Source organism: Kogia breviceps, chromosome 5, assembly GCF_026419965.1.
Source record: "Kogia breviceps isolate mKogBre1 chromosome 5, mKogBre1 haplotype 1, whole genome shotgun sequence".
In the NCBI taxonomy this organism is placed as follows: Eukaryota; Metazoa; Chordata; class Mammalia; order Artiodactyla; family Physeteridae; genus Kogia; species Kogia breviceps.
The window spans coordinates 68,067,427-68,092,141 of NC_081314.1; the positions used below are offsets into that span (position 1 = coordinate 68,067,427).

The 24,715-nt window shown below is 40.2% G+C and overlaps 1 protein-coding gene across 1 annotated transcript in view; it reads right to left on the reverse strand.

The window, feature by feature from the left end:
• C5H3orf70 (chromosome 5 C3orf70 homolog) overlaps positions 1-17,552 on the reverse strand; it is a 94,584-nt gene extending 77,032 nt beyond the window's left edge. Inside the window, exon 1 of the mRNA XM_067034159.1 lies at positions 16,833-17,552. Coding sequence (XP_066890260.1) covers positions 16,833-17,022 — 190 coding nt within the window. The 5' untranslated portion in view covers positions 17,023-17,552. The remainder of the gene's footprint in view (positions 1-16,832) is intronic.
• Between the last annotated feature and the right edge of the window lie 7,163 nt (positions 17,553-24,715).

The window sequence follows — 24,715 nt, forward strand, 5'->3', positions numbered from 1 at the left end:
GTCCCCCCAACCAGGGAATCTACTCAACCCACTGAACCAACCTTAGCCACTGGGGACAGCCACCAAAAACAACAGGAACTACGAACCTGCAGCGTGCAAAAAGGAGACCTCAAACACAGTAAGATAAGCGAAATGAGAAGACAGAAAAACACACAACAGATGAAGGAGCAAGATAAAAACACACCAGACCTAACAGATGAAGAGGTAATAGCCAATCTACCTGAAAGAGAATTTAGAATAATGATGGTGAAGATGATGCAAAATCTTGGAAATAGAATAGACAATTTGCAAGAAACAGTTAACAGGGACCTAGAAGAAATAAAGAGGAAGCAAGCAACGATGAGCAACACAATAAATGAAATTAAAAATACTCTAGATGGGATCAATAGTAGAATAACTGAGGCAGAAGGACGGATAAGTGACCTGGAAGATAAAATAGTGGAAATAACTACTGCAGAGCAGAAGAAAGAAAAAAAGAATGAAAAGAACTGAGGACAGTCTCAGAGACCTCTGGGACAACATTAAACGCACCAACATTCGAATTATAGGGGTCCCAGAAGAAGAAGAGAAAAAGAAAGGGACTGAGAAAATATTTGAAGAGATTATAGTTGAAAACTTCCCTAATATAGGAAAGGAAATAGTCAATCAAGTCCAGGAAGCACAGAGAGTTCCATACAGGATAAACCCAAAGAGAAACACGCCACGACACATAATAATCAAACTGTCAAAAATTAAATACAAAGAAAACATATTAAAAGCAGCAAGGGAAAAACAACAAATAACACACAAGGGAATCCCCATAAGATTAACATCTGATCTTTCAGCAGAAACTCTACAAGCCAGAAGGGAGTGGCAGGACATATTTAAAGTGATGAAGGAAAAAAACCTACAACCAAGATTACTCTACCCAGCAAGGATCTCATTCAGATTTGATGGAGAAATTAAAACCTTTACAGACAAGCAAAAACTGAGAGAGTTCAGCACCACCAAACCAGCTCTACAACAAATCCTAAAGGAACTTCTCTAGGCAAGAAACACAAGAGAAGGAAAAGACCTACAAGAACAACCCGAAACAAGTAAATGGTAATAGGAACATACATATCGATAATTACCTTAAATGTAAATGGATTAAATGCTCCCACCAAAAGACACAGACTGGCTGAATGGATACAAAAACAAGACCCATATATATGCTGTCTACAAGAGACCCACTTCAGACCTAGGGACACATACAGACTGAAAGTAAGGGGATGGAAAAAGATATTCCATGCAAATGGAAATCAGAAGAAAGCTGGAGTAGCAATTCTCATATCAGACAAAATAGACTTTAAAATAAAGACTATTACAAGAGACAAAGAAGGACACTACATAGTGATCAAGGGATCGATCCATGAAGAAGATATAACAATTGTAAATATTTATGCACCCAACATAGGAGCACCTCAATACCTAAGGCAAATACTAACAGCCTTAAAAGGGGAAATCGACAGCAACACAATTATAATGGGGGACTTTAACACCCCACTTTCACCAATGGACAGATCATCCAAAATGAAAATAAATAAGGAAACACAAGCTTTAAATGATACATTACACAAGATGGACTTAATTGATATTTATAGGACATTCCATCCAAAAACAACAGAATACACATTTTTCTCAAGTGCTCATGGAACATTCTCCAGGATTGATCATATATTGGGTCACAAATCTAGCCTTGGCAAATTTAAGAAAATTGAAATCATATCAAGTATCTTTTCCGACCACAACGCTATGAGACTAAATATCAATTATAGGAAAAGATCTGTAAAAAATACAAACACATGGAGGCTAAACAATACACTACTTAATAACGAAGTGATCACTGAAGAAATCAAAGAGGAAATCAAAAAAATACTTAGAAACAAATGACAATGGAGACACAACGACCCAAAACCTATGGGATACAGCAAAAGCAGTTCTAAGAGGCAAGTTTATAGCAATACAATCATACCTTAAGAAACAGGAAACATCTCGAATAAACAACCTAACTTTGCACTTAAAGCAATTAGAGAAAGAAGAACAAAAAACCCCCAAATTTAGCAGAAGGAAAGAAATTATAAAGATCAGATCAGAAATAAATGAAAAAGAAGTGAAGGAAACAATAGCAAAGATCAATAAAACTAAAAGCTGGTTCTTTGAGAAGATAAATAAAATTGATAAACCATTAGCCAGACTCATCAAGAATAAAAGGGAGAAGACTCAAATCAATAGAATTAGAAATGAAAAAGGAGATATAACAACTGACACTGCAGAAATACAAAAGATTATTAGAGATTACTACAAGCAACTGTATGCCAATAAAATGGACAACCTGGAAGAAATGGACAAATTCTTAGAAATGCACAACCTGCCGAGACTGAACCAGGAAGAAATAGAAAATATGAACAGACCAATCACAAGCACTGAAATTGAAACTGTGATTAAAAATCTTCCAGCAAACAAAAGTCCAGGACCAGATGGCTTCACAGGCGAATTCTATCAAACATTTAGAGAAGAGCTAACACCTATCCTTCTCAAACTCTTCCAACAGATAGCAGAGGGAGGAACACTCCCAAACTCATTCTATGAGGCCAACATCACCCTGATACCAAAACCAGACAAAGACGTCACAAAGAAAGAAAACTACAGGCCAATATCACTGATGAACATAGATGCAAAAATCCTCAACAAAATATTAGCAAACAGAATCCAACAGCACATTAAAAGGATCATACACCATGATCAAGTGGGGTTTATCCCAGGAATGCAAGGATTCTTCAATATACGCAAATCAATCAATGTGATACACCATATCAACAAACTGAAGGAGAAAAACCATATGATCATCTCAATAGATGCAGAGAAAGCTTTTGACAAAATTCAACACTCATTTATGATAAAAACCTTGCAGAAAGTGGGCATAGAGGGAACTTTCCTCAACATAATAAAGGCCATATATGACAAACCCACAGCTAGCATCGTTCTCAATGGTGAAAAACTGCAACCATTTCCACTAAGATCAGGAACAAGACAAGGTTGCCCACTCTCACCACTCTTATTCAACATAGTTTTGGAAGTTCTAGCCACAGCAATCAGAGAAGAAAAAGAAATAAAAGGAATCCAAATAGGAAAAGAAGAAGTAAAGCTGTCACTGTTTGCAGATGACATGATACTATACATAGAGAATCCTAAGGATGCTACCAGAAAACTACTAGAGCTAATCAATGAATTTGGTAAAGTTGCAGGATACAAAATTAATGCACAGAAATCTCTGGCATTCTTATACACTAATGATGAAAAATCTGAGAGTGAAATTAAGAAAACGCTCCCATTTACCATTGCAACAAAAAGAATAAAATATCTAGGAATAAACCTACCTAAGGAGACAAAAGACTTGTATGCAGAAAACTATAAGACACTGATGAAAGAAATTAAAGATGATACAAATAGGTGGAGAAATATACCATGTTCTTGGATTGGAAGAATCAACATTGTGAAAATGACTATACTACCCAAAGCAATCTACCGATTCAATGCAATCCCTATCAAATTACCACTGGCATTTTTTACAGAACTAGAACAAAAAATTTCACAATTTGTATGGAAACACAAAAGACCCCGAATAGCCAAAGCAATCTTGAGAACGAGAAATGGAGCTGGAGGAATTAGGCTCCCTGACTTCAGACTCTACTACAAGGCTACAGTAATCAAGACAATATGGTACTGGCACAAAAACAGAAATATAGATCAATGGAACAGGATAGAGAGCCCAGAGATAAACCCACACACATATGGTCACCTTATCTTTGATAAAGGAGGGAAGGATATACAGTGGAGAAAAGACAGTCTCTTCAATAAGTGGTGCTGGGAAAACTGGACAGCTACATGTAAAAGTATGAAATTAGAACAATCCCTAACACCACACACAAAAATAAACTCAAAATGGGTTAAAGACCTAAATGTAAGGCCAGACACTATCAAACTCTTAGAGGAAAACATAGGCAGAACACTATACGACATAAATCACAGCAAGATCCTTTTTGACCCATCTCCTAGAGAAATGGAAATAAAAACACAAATAAACAAATGGGACCTAATGAAACTTAAAAGCTTTTGCACAGCAAAGGATACCATAAACAAGACCAAAAGACAACCCTCAGAATGGGAGAAAATATTTGCAAATGAAGCAACTGACAAAGGATTAATTTCCAAAATTTATAAGCAACTCATGCAGCTCAATAACAAAAAGACAAACAACCCAATCCAAAAATGGGCAGAAGAACTAAATAGACATTTCTCCAAAGAAGATATACAGATTGCTAACAAACACATGAAAGAATGCTCAACCTCATTAATCATTAGAGAAATGCAAATCAAAACTACAATGAGATATCATCTCACACCGGTCAGATTGGCCATCATCAAAAACTCTAGAAACAATAAATGCTGGAGAGGGTGTGGAGAAAAGGGAACCCTCTTGCATTGCTGGTGGGAATGTAAATTGATACAGCCGCTATGGAGAACAGTATGGAGGTTCCTTAAAAAACTACAAATAGAACTACCATACGACCCAGCAATCCCACTACTGGGAATATACCCTGAGAAAACTATAATTCAGAAAGACTCATGTACCAAAATGTTCATTGCAGCTCTATTTACAATAGCCAGGACATGGAAGCAACCTAAGTGTCCATCAACAGATGAATGGATAAAGAAGATGTGGCACATATATACAATGGAATATTACTCAGCCATAAAAAGAAATGAAACTGAGTTATTTATAATGAGGTGGATGGACCTGGAGTCTGTCATACAGAGTGAAGTAAGTCAGAAGGAGAAAAACAAATACCGTATGCTAACACATATATATGGACTCTAAGGGAAAAAAATGTCATGAAGAGATTAGTGGTAGGACGGGAATAAAACACAGACTTACTCAAGCATGGACTTGAGGATATGGGGAGGGGGAGGGGTGGGCTGTGACGAAGTGGGGGAGTGGCAGGGACATATATACATTATCAAATGTAAATTAGATAGCTGGTGGGAAGCTGCTGCATAGCACAGGGAGATCACCTCTGTGCTTTGTGACCGCCTGGGGGGGTGGGTTAGGGAGGGTGGGAGAGAGGGTGATGCAAGAGGGAGGAGATGTGGGAGCATGTGTGTATGTATAACTGATTTAGTTTGTTGTAAAGGGAAAACTAACACACTATTGTAAAACAATTATACTCCAATAAAGATGTTAAAAAAAATTAATTAAAAAAAAATAAAATAAAATAAAATGTATGAAAAAAAAAAAAAAATGGGCAAAGACCTAAATAGACATTTCTCCAAAGAAGACACACTATTGCCAAGAGGCACATGAAAAGATGCTCAACATCACTAATTATTAGAAAAATGCAAATCAAAACTATGAGAGGGCTTCCCTAGTGGCGCAGTGGTTAAGAATCCATCTGCCAGTGCACGGGACATGGGTTCGAGCCCTGGTCCGGGAAGATCCCATATGCCGCAGAGCAACTAAGCTGATGCACCATAGCTACTGAGCCTGCACTCTAGAGCTTGTGTGCCACAACTACTGAGCCCGCGTGCCACAATTATTGAAGCCCACGTGCCTAGAGCCCGTGCTCCACAAGAGAAGCCACCGCAATGAGAAACCCACGCACCACAACAAAGAGTAGCCCCCACTCGCCGCAGCTAGAGAAAGCCCATGTGTGGCAATGAAGACACAACACAGCCAAAAATAAATAAAATAAATAAATAAATAAATTTATTTTAAAAAAACAAACTACAATGAGGTATCACCTCACACCAGTCAGAACAGCCATCATCAAAAAGTCTACAAACAATAAATGCTGGAGAGGGTGTGGAGGAAAGGGAACCCTCCTACACTGTTGATGAGAATGTAAATTGGTACAACCACTATGGACAACAGTATAGAGGTTCCTTAAAAATCTAAAAATAGAACATGATCCAGCAATCCCACTACTGGGCATCTATCCAGAGAAAACCATAGTTTTCCCAGGATATGTGCACCCCAATGTTCACTGCAGCGTTGTTTACAATAGCCAAGACATGGACGCAACCTAAATGTCCATTGACAGATGAATGGATAAAGAAGATGTGGTACATATATACAATGGAATATTACTCAGCCATAAAAAAGAATGAAATAATGTCCTTTGCAGCAACATGGATGGACCTGGAGATTATCATACTAAGTGAAGTAATTCAGAGAAAGACAAATATTATATGATATCGTTTATATGCAAAATATTTTAAAAATGATACAAATGAACTTATTTACAAAACAGAAGCAGACTCACAGAAAACAAACTATGGTTACCAGGGGTGGGGAGGAAAGGGTGAGGGAGGGGGATAAATTGGGAGTTTGGGATTGACATATACTCACTATTTTTAAAATAGATAACCAACAAGGACCTACTGTATAGCACAGAGAGCTATGTTCAGTATTCTGTAATAACGTAAGTGGGGAAAAAATTTGAAAAAGAATAGAAACACATATATGTATAACTGAATCACTTTGCTGTACACCTGAAACTAACACAATATTGTTAATCAACTATACTCCAAAATAAAATTTAAAAATAAATAAATAAAAATAAAATAGGAAAAGATTAGACCCTAACATACCTTCCAACTCTGAAAGCGTGGTGTAAGCAGTCCCAAACTTTACTGGTCGAATACACACCAAATTTATGATAGTGGCTGCTTCTGGTGAGACAAGGATGAGAAAGAGACTCTGAAAGAAAGCAGCAAGTACTCTAACTTTATCTGAAGCAAGAGTGATGAACAAATGGAAACACTGGTTACATCTGGGTGGTGGGAACCCTGATGTTTGTAGTATGTGTTCGCTGTTATTTTTTATAAATTTTAAACCTAAACACACACACAAATTATGTTACTTGATTATAACAAATTAAAAAGAATCAAGTTGTCTATAATAAAACCTAAAACAGAGGGATATATATAGGTAGAGAAGAGAAACCTCTTCTTTACAAAACAATGCCATCAAATGGTAGGAATCACAGAATTAGAAAATCACTATTTTGCAACAACAATGAAATAAGTGATTCACACAAGACTCCTCAGTCAATACTAAAATCACTGGGTTAAAGTTTGTTGGGGAACAGGATATTCACTCAGTGTCAAAGTATCACCCCACGGATTACTTATTCTTAAACAGTGACAAAAATAATTTTAAAGAGAAAAATAACAAAAGGAAACAATATTTTTATAATGGACAGATTTGGCAGTTATCACTTTAGCACCAGCACTAGTGGAACACACTGACTTGTCTCCTCATGTAATGCTGTAAGAAAGGTACAATATTCACCTATGTAATAACTAGACAAAAATGTTCAAACTAAATCTAATAAGGCAAATCTAAAATATGGTAGATAGTATATAGGCAGTTAATCTGCACTCCTCAAAAATTTCAATACCATCAAAAAAAGTGTGATTATTCTAGAATGATTAAAGAAGATACTAAAGTGATACAATAATGAAATGTGATGCATGAATCTTTTTTTCCACTCATTTTATTTATTTCACTTGTTCAACCATTTTACTGAGGTATGACTGACACTGAAAAAGCTGTACAGATTCAATGCAGAAAATGTGATGAGTTCAGATATAAGTATACACCCGTGAAACCAGCACCACAATCTAGGCCATTAAAACATCCATGTGATGTATGAATCTTGATTGGATCTCAAATTGAAAAAAAAAAGTCAGCTATAAAATTCATATTTTGAAGATAAAGGAAACTGTACGTTAGATGGTACTCCTGAATTACTGTTATTATCTTAGGTATGATTAGTATTTTAGTATTGTGGTTACATAGGAAAATGTCCTCTTTCTTAAGAGGTATGATGAAACATTTAGATGAAATGTCATGCCTACAACTTACTTGTAAATAGTTTAAGAAAAAAGTACATGTGTGTGTGTAGACAGAAAGATAAAGCAAATGAGTCTAAAAAACAGAGTATTCCACAAAATACCAAATAATTACACTCTTAGTGTTTTTATTTCACTAAAGGTCTATTTAAATGAGATACAGAGGAAGAAATACATTCTATATGACACCAAGAATCTAGTTTTAAATGGACAAATAAGCACTAGGGAGGTTAAAGAATTTGTCCTGAATGGACTGTTCTGGGACATTGTGCAGACACACAACTGGAAGGATTTATTATACATTGTTGGCACTCCAGATATTGCACGTTTTTGGCAGTGTGCTTATAGAATACTGCTAAATATCAGGATATTCAAAAGCAAACCAACAATAAGAACAGGAGAAACACACAACAAAAAAATCTGTGACTTTGAGTAAAGTAACTTGCAAAAACTACAATTAAATCTACTTTGTCCACCCATTCTAAAGCCAGGACCCCTATTAACTAGCACTTTTGCCATTTTTCTACGCAAAATCAGTATTCCAAATAACAGCCAAGTATCACTACACAATCGTGACAAGACTTTTAAATCATTAAAGTTAAATATGTACAGTTTCACTTTAACAGTTTTGTAATATTCTGATCCTTTGAAACGTGTTAACCCATGTTTGATATGACAGTTCTCTATTAACCGGTATACCTGATTAACCAGAACTATCCATTGCTTAACAATGGTGGAAAATAGGATGGAGTAGGGGAGTGGGGAGTACAATATAAGATTCCATGATAAAAAGCAGATAATCATCGCAAAGTAACTATTATAAAATAGACCTTTCAACAGTGAGGGCAATTTTAAAACTCGAATTCTAAATGTCATACTATTTAAAATGTATATTTTTACCATATGTATTGTGTTGAAGTGTGTAACTGAACAAATGAGTATGGTTACAAAGTGAATTCCAGGTTAACCAGGACAGTTTTGGAAGGGGAAGCAGTTGGAATTGGGGACTTTGACGATCATTACACTATGACAATAACATGTAACTATGTTATTAGCCCCATATTAAAAATGACAAGGCAGAAACTAACACATTTTAAAGCAATCATACTCCAATAAAGATGTTAAAAAAAAATGATGAAACTGAAAGACGGAGGTTAAGTAACTTCCCCCAAACCATATAACTAGTAAGTGGGCAGAGCCAGGATTCAAACACAAAGCCCAACTCCAGAGTCTGCCCTGAGGATGACTAGGCTACCTAGTATTTCCATTGTTTGTTTGTTTTGAGGAGGGGCTGATGCTGAACACCTGCACTAAGTACTGCTTTACATCATATAATATTCAGAACAACCCTGTGAAGTAGGATTTTTAGTCCTGTTTTTCAGAAGAGAACACTGAAGTTGAGAGAGGTTGAGTAACCTGTCGGAAGTTACACTGCCAATGGATGGAAGAACCAGGATTCAACTCAGGTGTGTCTGACTCCACAGCCCTTGCCCTTAATAGGACTACACTCTGCCTTCCACATTCTATGTATAAAACATTCCTTATATTTCGAGGAAACACATCTTCTACTAGACAACTGTTAGCTGTTAAACATATGTTCCTGTATTTGTTTGGAATTAATAACACTTAATTTCTCTGAAAATATTACTTCTTGTAAATTAATGAAATTTCACAATATGAGAAAACAAACTTAAAGTGAGGGTGTTATAATGTAGGAAATTATCATAGAAAAGCCCTCAAAAGCTATTTGGTTCAAATCCGTAAGTTCAACAGGCTTGGAAACCAATAATAATTAATGGTATGTATGCAAATCTAACCAAAAAAAGGGCTTGCACCAGTTAGGGAGCAGTTGAGGATGTGACATGACAGGACCTTCATATTATACAAATATGTTATCAAATGTTTTTTAAAAGCATAGTTTTATAGAGTTTTCAACCACTCCAAAAACGTTCATAATTCATATAATTGCCCCTCTCTTAAAATCAGAAACCATTCTCATTTTATTTAAATCCTCCTTGTTCAAAAAAATTTTTAAATAGCTGAAATCCTCCTCACTGTACCCTGAGTGGAATGAAGAAACCCAGAGACCTGGTTACCATCCGGTTTGTGAGATTCTAATGCACATTGACCACATGTGGCCAGGGCTACTAGGCAAGTTTCCTAATCTAAAAAATGAGAATAACAGTACCTACTTCACAAGATTCTTGTGAGGTGTAAATGAGCTAACACATGCAAAAAGGTTACAACTGTGCCTGCATATAAGCAACAGGTGTGTTATCTGTTATCACTGAAGTTGGTGTGTGTCCATTACTGAAGCACCACTTGGATGGAAAAATACCTATCAGCTTTCTCTATCTCTGGAAAAGCTTTGAGGAAACTCACTCAGAACTTGCCGTACCTTTGTACGGTAACACCTGTATCCTCTTCCTTTAACAACCAGACATGTAAAGAACGCTCATTAGTAGAAAAAAGCTTCAGTTGGCTCCTCCATCTAAGCAAACTACCACTCCGTTTTTTGCTAGTTTTCACAGTCAAACAACCTTAAATATATTTTCTGTAGCTTCTGTTATTGATATAACTGAGCTGCCCCTTAGGAAAACCAATTGGCATTACCCTGGGGAAGTCAGAACTTGATTTGGGGGGTTGGGTAAAGCAGGAAAATAGAACAAATAGAGTAACGCAAAAACCACAATGCTAATATACTAACTAGTGGAGAGAAGTGTATTTGCCCCTCCTGACAGTTAAATCCTCTAATCAGCTCTTTCTCTCCCTATAGGAAATCTATAAATAGGAAACCAAATTATAACCAAACATTTGCTGCGATAGTCCAGTCACAGGGACCAGACGTTTAAGCCTCTAGGCAGTGTCACCTTCTCTGAACAGTCTGCAAAAAACACTTCCAAATTCTGCCTCTCCAACTCCCATATTTCTATAATTTAATGCTGCCCATTTACCTTCTGCTTTAAGTCTTTCTTTAGATATGTTAATATCATCTATTAGACTACATCAAGTGCCACTCTTCCTGCTTTCAGCATGAAAGAGACATATCTTTTAAGATGACTGCTGCAGAAAACTGAGCTCACCTATTGTGATTTTATTAAGTCAATATAGCTGAGTTCTGCTGGTGGTACCAACATCATACCACACACACTCCCCACACCTCGACCCACCCCTGACACCCTCTAATCACTTTTGCTTTCACAGCTCTTAACTTGGACTTCATTCCCCACCATATTCAGTGACCTCTTTACAGTTCCCATTCTTCTGTATTTCACTATGGCAATTGATACAATTTGCCACCTATTTCTTAAAAACTTTCCCCATCACTGGTTTTAACAAAGCCTAAAAACTCTGTTGATTTTGCTCATTAACTTATTTTAAAATTTATTTATTTTTGGCTGTGTCAGGTCCTTGTTGCTGCGCGCAGGCCCTCTCCAGTTGCACCGAGCAGGAGCCACTCTCCATTGAGGTGCGCAGGCCTCTCACTGCGGTGGCCTCTCCTGTTGCAGAGCATGGGCTCTAGGCGTACAGGCTTCAGTAGTTGTGGCTCACAGGCTCTAGAGCACAGGCTCAGCAGTTGGGGCACACGGGCTTAGCTGCTCTGCAGCATGTGGGATCTTCCCAGACCAGGGCTCAAATCCATGTCCCTTGCATTGGCAGGTAGACTCTCAACCACTGCACTACTAGGGAAGCCCTGCTCATTAACATTAAATTGCTCCACAGTACCTATGGTGGTTAAGCGTCCAGGTCCTAGAATCAGATAGACATGGATCCAAAACCAAGGCTCTACTTCTTAGCTATGTGCCCACGGGAAAGTTACTCCTTTAAGCCTTTTTCCCCCCACTATAGAATGGACATAATGACATAACTGGCTATTGAGTGCTTAGCATAATCATCTTACTCTGGCACAAAGTAATCACTCAATAAATATTAATTATTACCTTTGTGTCCTAATTCTCCTCTCCTGCCATTTTATTCTTCTCTTTCTACCTTGAAGAATTCACCATCTCAAACAGCTTTGACTAATAATGCAATTAAGTATATTCCTGAAGTTACTGTGGCAGGATTAAACCTTTCATCCTCTTCATCAGTAACAAAATCATTATTTCTAGATTTCACCAATATCTAAGAAATAACCTGCTGAAAACTGATTTCATTTTCATACTCTTTCTTAAAGTACTCATTTCCCTTGGCCTCTGCAATACCATACTTTAAGATTTTTCTTCTCTGGGCATCTCTTCTCAGACTCTACTGCCAGCTCATCCTCCTGTAACCAGTCTCTAAATGTTAGTGTTCTAAAGGGAAAGCCTAATGGTTTTCTTCATTTCTCATACTGCAGTCTCTCCCTTGGCAATCTCATGCTTCATCATGGTTACAACTGCAATCTATAAAGAAGTAAATGACTTCCATACTATCTCTAGTGCAGACTTCTCCAAGTTCCAGATCCCCTATATCCAACTGCCTACTGACATCACCATGCTATGACAAAGCAACTTAAACTCCATAGATACAAAACTGGATTCATGGCCTTCATGGGTTCATGATTTCATGAACAACCAAACCTAGTTCTTCTCCAGTATTTTGTTGTTAGTGAATGAATGGCAACACCATCCATCCAAGCTGCATAAGGCAAAATTCTAGAAATCTAGAAGTTACCGTTTATAACTCCTCTTCCTCCCCTTCCAAATTTAATCTATTCCAATTTCCATTAAGTGGATATTGCTGCATGAATTTCAACCTATTTTTTACACTAATACGAAAATAATCTCCCTTGCTGACTTCATTTTCCCACTACCCATTTTATCACTATCATGCCAAGGTCTCTATCAACTGAAACTTCCCCACCTTTCCTGTTCATCCCTCCCTAACATCTCAACAATCAAATTTCTTATTTCTTCTAAATATTCTACCCACTCAAGCCACAAAAAAAATCTACTTTACAGTATCTGCATATGATTTATTCTTTCCCATTCCTCTTCCCTATCCAAGTCATGTCTTTTTCTCTCTCAAAACTCTTCTTAGAATCCTTCATTCGTTCATTAGTTAATTCAACCCAATATCACTCCTTACTAGGAAAATAAGTAAATAAATATACAGATTCAGGGTCACAGTTCATTCAGCCCAATAATCTATCTTTGACAGAGACACCAACAGAACATATATAGTTTTCCTCCTATAGTCCTCAAAATCAATTATCCAAATATACTATTTATTTCCTCTACATTAAGCACTGCATCTTTCAACATACACATATTTTATGTCTTTTATAAACAGGTGTGTATATTCAGTTTTTTCTACTTCATAAGGTTATAAATTTCACAAGTTTAACATCAACCATATAAAACTGACTTTCCTTTATTTGTTCTGAATTTCTTCTCTTAAGCACCTCAAGGTAATCCTCCTATTTTAGCATTTTTCTGACTTGGTGAACAAGCTGGTAGTTTTTTCACCCATTTCGCTTGTGATTTTAAAGGAATACAAAAATAAATACAGCATGGATCACACCCTTACACTCTGCTTACGGGGCATGATCCAGCTGTATCCATATCTATATTCCTGTTTCCGTAATAATGTCTCATAAAAAGAAGGTGCTCTATACATGTTCGACAAAATTAAAGGAATGCTGCTTAGGCCTGATATTGTGTTGATGAATGCCAAAAGAAGTAGAACCTCTCAAATACGTTAACTCTGCTTCTGTTTAAGAAAAATAATATTTGGGCTTAAAAAAGAAAGAATTGATGCCTAGTATAGGTGAGGACACTGTAACAGAGCACCTTGCTGCTCTTAACGAACTGAAGCCGCTCTTCGATGTGATCACCGAACCACCACCAGTGGAGGAAGCACAGAGACCCAGAGGGCTGCCAAAGACTAGAAAAGAGGAAATAAATGTAGGCCTGATTAAAAAAAACAAAAACAGAATTGCCAACAGTCCAGTATACTCAATGTCCATCCTTTTCTAAATTCAGATTATTTATTTTAAAAATAGCTTCTAATCACTTAGAAAAGAAAACGTTAAGCATTTGTGGAACCAACCTGTTATACCAGCCTAATCTAATTTCCTTTCTTTTTTTTTTTTTACTAGAGTATCTTTACAGATAGACAGACATCACACATCAAAAAGATTTAAAAGTAGTAATGTCGGTAGAATTTCAACAAAAGTATTTGACCAGGTTCTCATTATACCCATATGGATAAGATAAACAGAAGATGGATAACGGTACAATTAGGTAGTGAGGTAACTGTTTAACGACCATAACAACAAGTGCTCATTAATGAACTGTTATCAGCCTGAAGGGCAGTTCAGGACTTTCATCTGTGGCCTTTCCCTGTTCAACAATTTTACCAATAAGAGGAAAATATATCTAAGGGATCAATGAGTACCCATATCCAAATACATATGTATAACTGTGAGATAGGCAAGCGCTGTACCTTATGCCACCAACATAAAACAAACATACAAACAAAAAAAAGGCTTAAAGGCTTAGTTCACATCAATCTTAGTTCAATCTGACAGCAACAAGCTCAATATGATGTGGAAAAAAGAAAAACTAATGTGATGCTAGCTGCAGCGGTAGTATCTCAAACACGGGCGACAGCAGTCCTGCTTAACTCTGGACAGATCAGACCACAACTGGGATATGCTGTACCCTTCTATGGGTCACTGTCTTCAAAAGATCATAACCATACTGGCACATGTTCAGAAAAGAAAAACCAGGATGCTTAGGGGCCTGAATACCAGTGAAGGAAAGGCAGGAGGGAATGGAGATTTATAAACAGGACAAAGCAATACCTTGAGAGGAAAACAATGGCTACCTTCATTCAGTCATTCAACAAACATGAATTTCAAACCCATTTCTGGCTAGACATTGTGACTGTGACTGGGGATACAGGAAAAAGATAGTCTATATCTGTGAGAAATTCACGTGTGTATCTGAAGAGTTGAAACAGATTTGATCTAAAAAAGCTTTAGATTGTTCTATATGATTTCATAAGGTAGAAATAGGAGCAATGGAAAGAAGTTCTAACGTAATTGATTTCAGCTCCATATAAGGAAGAGCATTTTAAGAGTCAAAGCTGTCTAATGAAGGAAGAGGCTGCCTGAATAGACTGCAAGGTTCCCATCAGTAATGGTGTACTTAAAGAGGAGACTGCTGAAATAAGACAGGCACGGAACTGGGCCATTTTTAATGTTCCTCACCTTCTACACTATGATTCTTTCTGTACTTCCTCAGGAAATGGACTCACCAGATTCACCCTACTTGTGTACTACAGCATCACAGGTTTCCCACAGTTCTGACTTCCAACTTTGCACCCTGTCCCCCACTGAAGCAATGTCATATAATTAGGAATGGATCTGAGAGCAACAGGAATAACTCAATATAGGAAGAAACTGAGCCATCAGCACAGAGAATGCAAAAAAATCAGTACTGTTCAATGTGCCTTATATTTCTAAAGAAAATGTAAGAATTCTCTATCCTCGAAGTCATAAATTCAATTTAAAATATTATGGAAAAAAAACTTTTTTAAAAGTCTATAGGGCTTCCCTGGTGGCGCAGTGGTTGAGAGTCCGCCTGCCGACGCAGGGAACATGGGTTCGTGGGGAAGATCCCACATGCCGCGAAGCGGCTAGGCCCGTGAGCCATGGCCGCTGAGCCTGCGCGTCCGTAGCCTGTGCTCCGCAACGCGAGAGGTCACAACAGTGAGAGGCCCGCGTACCGCAAAAAAAAAAAAAAAAAAAAAAAAAAAAAAAAGTCTATAGAGTAAAGCAAATGTGGCAAAATGTTAACAGTTGTTAATCTAGGTGTATAACACTACAGTGATCCTGTGTTGTGTATATTTGAAATTTTTCAAAATAAAAAGTCTGAAAAAAATTTTAGAACTATATTATGTTCAATTAATATAAATAAGGATCTGCTGTGTACTGCATCTCTTGTTGGGAGCCATTTGTTTCTAACCAACAAGAAAAAATAATTTTAATTTAAGATCACTTTGAGAATTTGTGTCCTAAATAAGCACTCCAAACCCCTCTATTATAACGTTATGTGGAAACTAAGTTTAGAATATATTTCTAAAAAGAAATAATTCACCAGATATAGCAGGCCAAATACCATAAACTAATCAAATCATGAAATTGATTAAATGGCTACTTAAATCCATTTTAAAAATCACAGGTGGAATAAACGTAGAGAAAGGTCTAGACCATTTACTTCTATAAATTGGTTTAAGATTATTGAAGCTTATTTTCATTCATTTTATTTTTGTAATTTTAAAATACTCTCTAGGATACACTGGCTCTATATGCTGGAACTGGGTATTCAAGCAGTTTACCCGTCGAAACTGTTAATATTAACTTCTTGGAAGCAGTCCCTCACACTTTAGCACTTTCTCAATCTGGATACAAGAAATGGGCTACGACTGGAATTACAAGGGCTCCCTTTCTTTTAAATAGCAGCCCGTTAACACAAAAATGATAAAAAGAAGAGAACATTTTAACCACCAGCCCTGAAAAAAGGCTTCCCCTTCGGTTGTCGTCAACTGACTGCTGACTACCCTTTCTCAACACACTGCCTGGTCGTTTCGGTTGAAAAGCAAAATGGAAAAAAAAAAATTTTTAATATATCCCATTTTCCTGGGACAGGTAGATCCCCTTTTGTAGAAGTGGCTAAAACCAGGCTCCCCATGGATTTCATCTCGTTGCCAAGGCAGCGCCGACCCGACTGGTATGGCACGAGGTCAGTTCCCGCCCGCCCGGACCCCAGGGCGGCCCCGACCTGCGGCAGAGCAGCCCCGGCCCAGCCCGGAGCCCCCCAGGCCGCAGAATCCCTGCCGCGACCCCGGACGGCCCCGCGGGCACCCCGGGACCGCGGCGAAAGGCGGGGAGATGAGGCTCGACTTACAGTGACACCATCCGAGGTGACAGCACCAGTGCAGCTTGAAGCACTTGCCGTGGCTGTGCGTGGCACAGATTGAGAGCCCGTCGCACGGCTGGAAGTCGGGTCTGCGGGCGGCGCAACTCCGCGCCAGGGCCTGAGCCTCGTCCACTTTCTCGCTCTTCCAACCGCGCTCCGGCGCCGCGGCCGCACTCATTTCCTCTCCCTCCGCGGAGCCGAGACCCGGAGCTCGGGAGGAGCGGCGTCTGGGCGGGCAGGAAGCCGAGCCGGCTGCGAACGCGGGAGGGCGGGGCACGGGCTGGGAGTCACGCCAGCGCTTAGAGGTGGCGGTAGCGGCGGCAGGAGCGCAGCAGTCCCACGTTAGCAGAGTAGCCGACCTGGGGTGCGACCAGGGTCTGGGCCTGCCTCCGCCTTCCCTCCCTCCGCCGTGGCGCGCGCCGCGCCCCCACGCGCACACGCACACGCACGCGCACACGCACGCGCCGGCTCCGGCAGACGCCACGAGTCCCTCCGCCAACCCCGCCTCTTCACACACGCCGAGCTTGGGTACTGGGTCGTTGGCGTATCCCGCAGCCGCCGCACACTCACTCAGTCCCCAGAGGGTGAGCCGGACCGACTGAAGGCCGTTAGGAACACACCCGGCTCGGCGGCTCGGTTTTCACACGCAGGCCAGCTTCCACGAACACTTCCCACACTCACTCCCCCCACACACTCCCCTCTGACACACACGTCCACACTCCGCAGAGGGCTGTGTACACTGAGGACACGCCCTCCCGGACTTCCAGTGGGCTGGTCCCTGCGCAACTGGGGGCAAGCTTTTCTCACACGCATAGCCTCTCACACGCACAGCCTCTCCCCACGCGCGGCCCACGTTGTCCTCGTACACATCCCCCAGAGGGTCTGGGCACACAGGTCCCTGGGGGCGCGCGCACATGCGCACGCAACAGACGCGCGCTCCCCTGGGGCTGCCTCCTGCTCCCAGCGCGGCCACTGGGGCGCACGTCCCGGGCCACAGCCACCAGCCCCTCGCGGCCCCTGGTAACCACCGACCGCCCAGGTCTCAGCCCGAGGCTGCAGCCCCGCCTTACTGAGAGGGAAAGTAACCAAGCTGGGTGCCATGGGGTGTGTGTGTGTGTGTGTGTGAAAGAGATGCACGGGAAGTGCGTTGCACGGGACTGATATGTGGAATGTGTTGCGTGTGTGTATTTTGGCATGTATGTGATGTGTGGGCGTGTATGCTTGTTATGTGGAGTAGGTGTGGTGTGTGTGTGTGTAATTGGATGTGTTAAGTGAGTACATGGTACATGTGTGGTGTGCATGATGCCTGTGACTTATGTGGACTGTGTGATATGAGGTGTGTGTATACACGTGTATGTGGCATGGATGCATGTGACCAATGTGGAGTGTCAGTGGTGTGTTTATGTGTGGTAGGGTATATGTTCTGTGTGTGATATTCGAGTAGCTGAGTATGTGTGTGTATCTATGTGTACGTGGGGTGCGGTGGGCACAGTTGTTACATAGCATGTGTGTATGTGGGTGTGGTATGTATGTGGCAGTGTGGTGCATATGACTGGCATATTGAGTGTATGTGCATGGTGGATGCGGGTGGAGTTGGGTGTGTGGAGTATGTTTGTGGGCATACAAACAAGACTCGTGTTTGCCATGGACTCTGTGTGCCTTTGTGTGTTAATGCCCGCCCTGGCCAGCAGGTGTAACTGGCCTTGAAGGTGGCTGCAGCTCTCCCACCCAATCAGCTTGCTTTCTTCCCTCTTGAGGACAAGTTGCTCCAAATAGATTTTCCATGCTAGGCTCCGCTGCTGAGAACCCACCCCGGGCAGGGTTCAGTGAAGAGAAAACAAACCATTTGCTCCCGGGGAGCACAGTTGGGAATTGGCGTTTCCGTGCAACAAGGCCAGAACCCAGCCTTGAACACAGAAAAGGAGGGGACCTCCTCTTGCTATTTGCCAAACATTTTTCAGAGCAGAGGAAAATGCCTGTAATTGCCAAGGTTCAGGGAACAACAACAAAGCCTTTCAGTACAAATGCTGTGTGGGAACATGTTTATGCCCAGGTCTACCTTCTCCATTACTTTATTCCTTTCCTGCTTTGCACTGACAAGGAGACTCATCATGGTTTTGAAATAACCAAATTCATCTTCAAGCTCTGAAAATCCTCACTGCCATAAGCAATCTTCCCTTTTATTTAACCTTGGCTTAAGAAGGGAAATGTAATTTGCATATGTCGGACTCTAGTGAAGCCTTCATTTATTAGGGGTTGAAGAGAGACTCAATTTGGTGGCAAAGGTATTTTCAAGAGAGGTATGAATCAAAATCTCAAAATATGGTTCCCTCCAATAACCTAACACTGAAACAGTTATAAACATGAAGGATCATATCTTCAGCTTCAGCCCCAGGTGTCCTTCTCCCCCACCAAAAAAAATCCTAAGGAAGTATATCCCTGACTCATAAAATTTCTCCATCCCTGCTGTTAATTTCACAGTCTGACCCACCTCAGAATAACCTGAATAAAAGGAAGGAAAAACTTAATCCAAGAAATTAATAATCCATTACTGCTGTAGCAAGCCAAACCAGAATTTTTCAAACAAAAGGGGATTCCCATCTCTCCTACCCTATTCTTCTCCTTCCCCAACCCATAAATTCACTCTAATACTGTCGTGTTATATAAGGTCTTATAACAGAATTCTTTCAGTAACTAATATTTGAACAATATCCTTCCACTGGCTTTTACTCTAGGGTGAACCATGTTATAAGATTCTATTATATGAAATCATGCCATCTTAGCTAGTGAAAAATGAGCACAAGAAGTAATGTGTTAGAGTGAGGAGGCAAGGTAAATTACCCAAATACCCTACTTTATGTTAGCCATATGATTTGAAGCTGAGAAGCCTTTACATTTTCTATAACATAAAATTCATTCCATTCCCTTGCCCTAAAGATGTTATTAACCTCTATTGTCTGCAGTGGGGCGGGAGGAGGTATATGTGCTGTGACCTGTCAAACGTGTATACACACAGCCTTTGGGATGTGTTGTCAGGATATAAGCTTTTAAAATTTTATTATGGAATATACAAAAGTAGAGAGACTAGTATAATGAACCCACAAGTATCCATCACCTGGTTTCAGTAATTACTAACTCATTTGAAACTCTTGTTTCATCTATAGCTCTACCCACACCTAACCCCCACCCTGCCACTGGATTATTTTGAAGCAGATCCCAGACATCATATAATTTCATCCATAAATATTTAAACATCTATCTCTAAATGAACTTTAAAAAACCATAAGCCACAATACAATTATCACATAGCAGGATACAATTTGACCGTAAGTATGAACTTGTTCCAAAGCTGCTGACCACCTATCTGGCTCCCCTTTAAGAATGCTGCTGCCTGGAATTGTCCTCTTTCCTGTCTCTTTCTCTCCTGCCTACCTCTTCAGTTTATCTGCCACTTCCTCAAGTTTTCTCTGACCAACCCAAACTAAGTTATATACACATTTCCTTTGTATCACTTAACTCAACTTTAACACATAATTAAAGAAGGAATTATTGAACTAATTTCTTTCCTTATCCCCTCTCCTCTGCTACGAACTGTAGGCTCCTTGAGGGCAGGAATATGGCCTCTGTCTTGTTCACCATATTGTTCCCAATACTTAACGCAGAGAATAAGTCATTGAAGTAGTGGAAATTATTCCATCTCAGACTCCCAAAGCCTGGAAAAAGTCCATCTGTGGTAAACTATTTGTAAATATGTGTGAATAATTCCTATAATTACTTTTCCTGTAACCATATCCTTGAATATTTCCCTCCCACACTGATTCTGAGCTTAGCTACGTGTATCAGTTAGCTATTGCTGTGTAATATATCACTCCAAAATTAACACAACACAGCTTCTTGGGTCAGGACTCCAGGCATGACTTGGCTAGGTCCCCTGCTTCAAAGTCTCTTGCAAGGCTACAATGAAGGTGTGGGCCAGGGCTGCATTCTCATCAGAAGGTTGAACTGGGGAAGGGTCTGCTTCCAAGATCGCTCAGTGACTAGTTTGAAAGGATTTGATTCCTTAAAGAACTGTTGGGCTGAGGGTCTCAGTTCCTCACTGATTGTTGGCTGGAAGGTACCCTCAGTTCCTTGCCACATGGACTTCTTCATAAGGCAGCTTGCTTTACCAGAACAAGCATGTAAAAAGAGTCAGAGAGTGTTAGTCTTTTATAACCTAGTCTCAGAAGTGATATCCCATCATTCTTGCCATATTCTATTCATCAGAAGCAAGTCAGTAGGTCCAGCCCTCAAACGAGGGGTAGAAGTTACACAAGGACATGAATATCAGGAGGCAGGAATCATTGGGAGCCATTTCAGAAGCTACATACCACATCATGTGAATTGCTTTAGCCAATGGGAGAATAGAAAACATGCTTAGCAAAGATTTCCAAAGGACATACTCATTGGGATTTGCCCTTTCTTTCTGTGCTTGAAACTGTGAGACCAACATGTGTACAAGCCAGAGCAAGCCTGCTGGAGGGTGAAATGCCTTGTGGAGAGAATAGAAGTGCCCCAGTTGACAATTCCCAACCAATGGTCTACTAACCACTAGAAGCATCAGTGAGGCTATACTAGATCATCCTAGACCAACCGGCTGATCACAGAAGCATAAGAAAGTCCAGTAGAGCTCTGCTGAGCCAGTCTTGAACAGAACAACCACAAGGACACACCACAGAATCAGGAGATGCATAAAACAGTTGTTGGTTCAAGCTGCTAAGTTTCGAGTATGTCATTTCTTACAGAGTAAAGCTAACTGATACATCCCCAAATTCTCTCATGTTGTAGTCAAATAATTGAGTATTCAAGAGGCTAAGTGACTTGCTCCATGTCACAGTGCCACAGGCACAGTGGGACAAGTTCTCTAGGACTGGGCATCAGAACAATGCAGATGGTTCAAGTCTAAGCTCTGTTTTTTTTCTGGCTTGGAGACCTGGGAAAATCCCTTATGCTTTCTGGGGTTCCGTTTCTTTGTCAGCAAAACAAAACAGAAGGTTTTCCAGAACATCTGTTAGCACTCAAAACTATGACCTGTCCACTTAACTAGGGTTAGAATCCTTTGGGATTCAAATGTCATTTGTGAATAGTCAGATATTCCCTTCTTAACTGATTGCACATATTTGTCTAATGCTAATGTAAGTTTTGTCTACACGCACCAACCATTCTGAACACTTTGATAAATCGAGTCATTACAGATCAGTTACTTTTTGGTAGCCTGATTGAACCAAGCAACTAATTCAACCGTGGTTATAAATAACCTGCTAGTAATTGGTCAATTTGTCACATTAAAGCAATTAGAATGATGAAATGGATGGAGAAGCCCTTCCAAATGAGGTGCAACAAAATTAGAAGTCTTCTCTGGGGAGGGAGGATGCCTATTCAGCACTGCTGCTGGCATAATTCAGACCCACATCATCCCCTTTGGTGTAAAGGAAAGAACAGCAGCTTTGGAATCAGACAGAATGGAATCAAAGTTCAGCTCCACTACCACCTAGCTGAGTGATCTTGGACAAGTTATTTAGCCTCATCTCTTAACTGAGAATTATAATTCCTATTTCATACAGCTGCAGTAAACACTAAATATGATAACATGTCAAGAGGCTAGCACAATATCCGGCACATTGAAGAGCCTCAATAAATATTAGTCTTCCTCGGGCTTCCCTGTTGCCACAGTGGTTAAGAATCTGCCTGCTAATGCAGGGGACACAGGTTTGATCCCTGGTCTGGGAAGATCCCACATGCCACAGAGCAACTAAGCCTGTGCGCCACAGCTACTGAGCCTGTGCTCTAGAGCCTATGAGCCACAACTACTGAGCCCACGTGCCTAGAGCCTATGCTCCACAATGAGGGAAGCCACCGCAATGAGAAGCCCGCGCACTGCAATGAAGAGTAGCCCCCGCTCTCAGCAACTAGAGAAAGCCCGTGCACAGCAACAAAGACCCAATGCAGCCAAAAATAAATAAATAAAATAAATTAATTTTTTAAAAAAATATATATATATACATATATATTAGTCTTCCTCTTCCCAGCACCTCCAAATGCCCTCCATGTTTATAGACTCTTTATGTTCAGTCCTTCCTTCATGATGCTGAGAAGACATTTCTCTAAAACAAATCTTATCAGAACATACATGGCCTAAAAACCTTTGATGCTTCTCACTACCTACCAAAAAAACTCCAAACCTTTGTAGGCTATACAAAGCCCTCCCCACCTCTTCTCCAGCTACCCTTCCCCATGCCTCCAAATCTGTAACTTCCCCAGATGGTGGTTTTGTTTCTGGACGTGTAATACACTTTCCTGCCTGCCTCTGTGCCTTCCCCCATTCTTTTCTCTTTGCCTGGAATTGCCCAGCCCCTCCTCCCATTTATACATGAGGAATGCTCCCCTTTCCTTCAAATTCTAGCTTGAAGGCTACTTGAAGCCTTTTCTTAGTTCACTCCCTCCTCCATATTCAAGCACGTGCTGTGCCTACCACTTAGTACCTCACATAGTGAGGCAGGTACTGTGTATTTCCAGTGCTTGGCATTGTGTTGGGTACTAGAAGACATTCAACAAATATTTTTGAATGGACACATTAAAAGATTTATGACTGAACAGTCATAAATAGTATAGAACGGCAAAACATCTGTTTTTTTAAAGCTTAAGCCCCCAGAACTAGGAGATTCCTATGAAGCTGAACTTCAAAGGCTTCATAGGAATCTCCTAGTTCTGGGGGCTTAAGCTTTAAAAAAACAGATGTTTTGTCTTTCTATACTATTTGACTGTTTAGTCATAAATCTTTTAATGTGTCCATTCAAAAATATTCAACAAACTGGTTTGTCATCTTACTGAATGAATGTCTTAACCTCTATAGGTGAGTGACCCAGGCTGCAACAACTCTAGACTCCAAGAGGTATTTTAGACATTGCAAGAACAACAGACTCATAATAGAGAAATACTCATGGTCCTTCCCTAACCTTCTGATATTGTACCATGAAGGGCAGCTTTCCTGCAAAATATCCCATTGCACCACTATCAAAGGCAAAGTAGAAAAACAGGTCCCTGAAACTGAACAGGACCTTGCAGGGCCTTCCTGGGTACAAGCCCCTAAGTGCCCCCCCCACACACACACACCATGCACACATGCTTTATGTTTGGCCTTCCCTAAGCTTCCCTGAGTTCCAAGAACAGACTAAAGCAGTTAATGATTAGAACAATAGAGTCACAATACTCTTAGTTCCTCCTGAAGGGATATAGATAACAATCTGATGCATATCTTTGCATTGTTCTGCAGAAACTAAGATCCCAAACTCGTGGATGATGGTGACTACATACTGACCACAAGCTCACAGACCACAGACTCGTTGGAACCAGAAGGCTGATGATTAAGATTACTGAAACATCACCCTGCTACCTTACTACTAACCAACCAAAAAAATGTCCATGAGCTGATCACATACCCTGTGGCCCTCACCCCTAATGTTGCCTTTAGAAACCCTTCCCTAAGAGCCATCCAGGACTTTGGGTCATTAGCTGCCCATTCTCCTTGCTTGGCACCTTGCAATAAACACTGTGCTTTCCTTCACCACAATCCAATGTCAGTAGATTGGCTTGGCTTTGCGTTGGGCAAGCAGACCCAGCTTTGGTTTGGTAACACCCTGACCAGTCCAAAACAGCATTTCCTGTAATATTTTTGAAGCAGTGGAAGTAGTAGATATTTGTGAATTATTTTAATATAATTTTCAACATTCACCATTCCATCCCTTAGCTGCCCTTTGAAGACACGCACCAAGTTTTGTCCCAATTTGTTTTATGAACTAGAGAAATATTTTTAACTATGAAAATGTTTTCGTGGA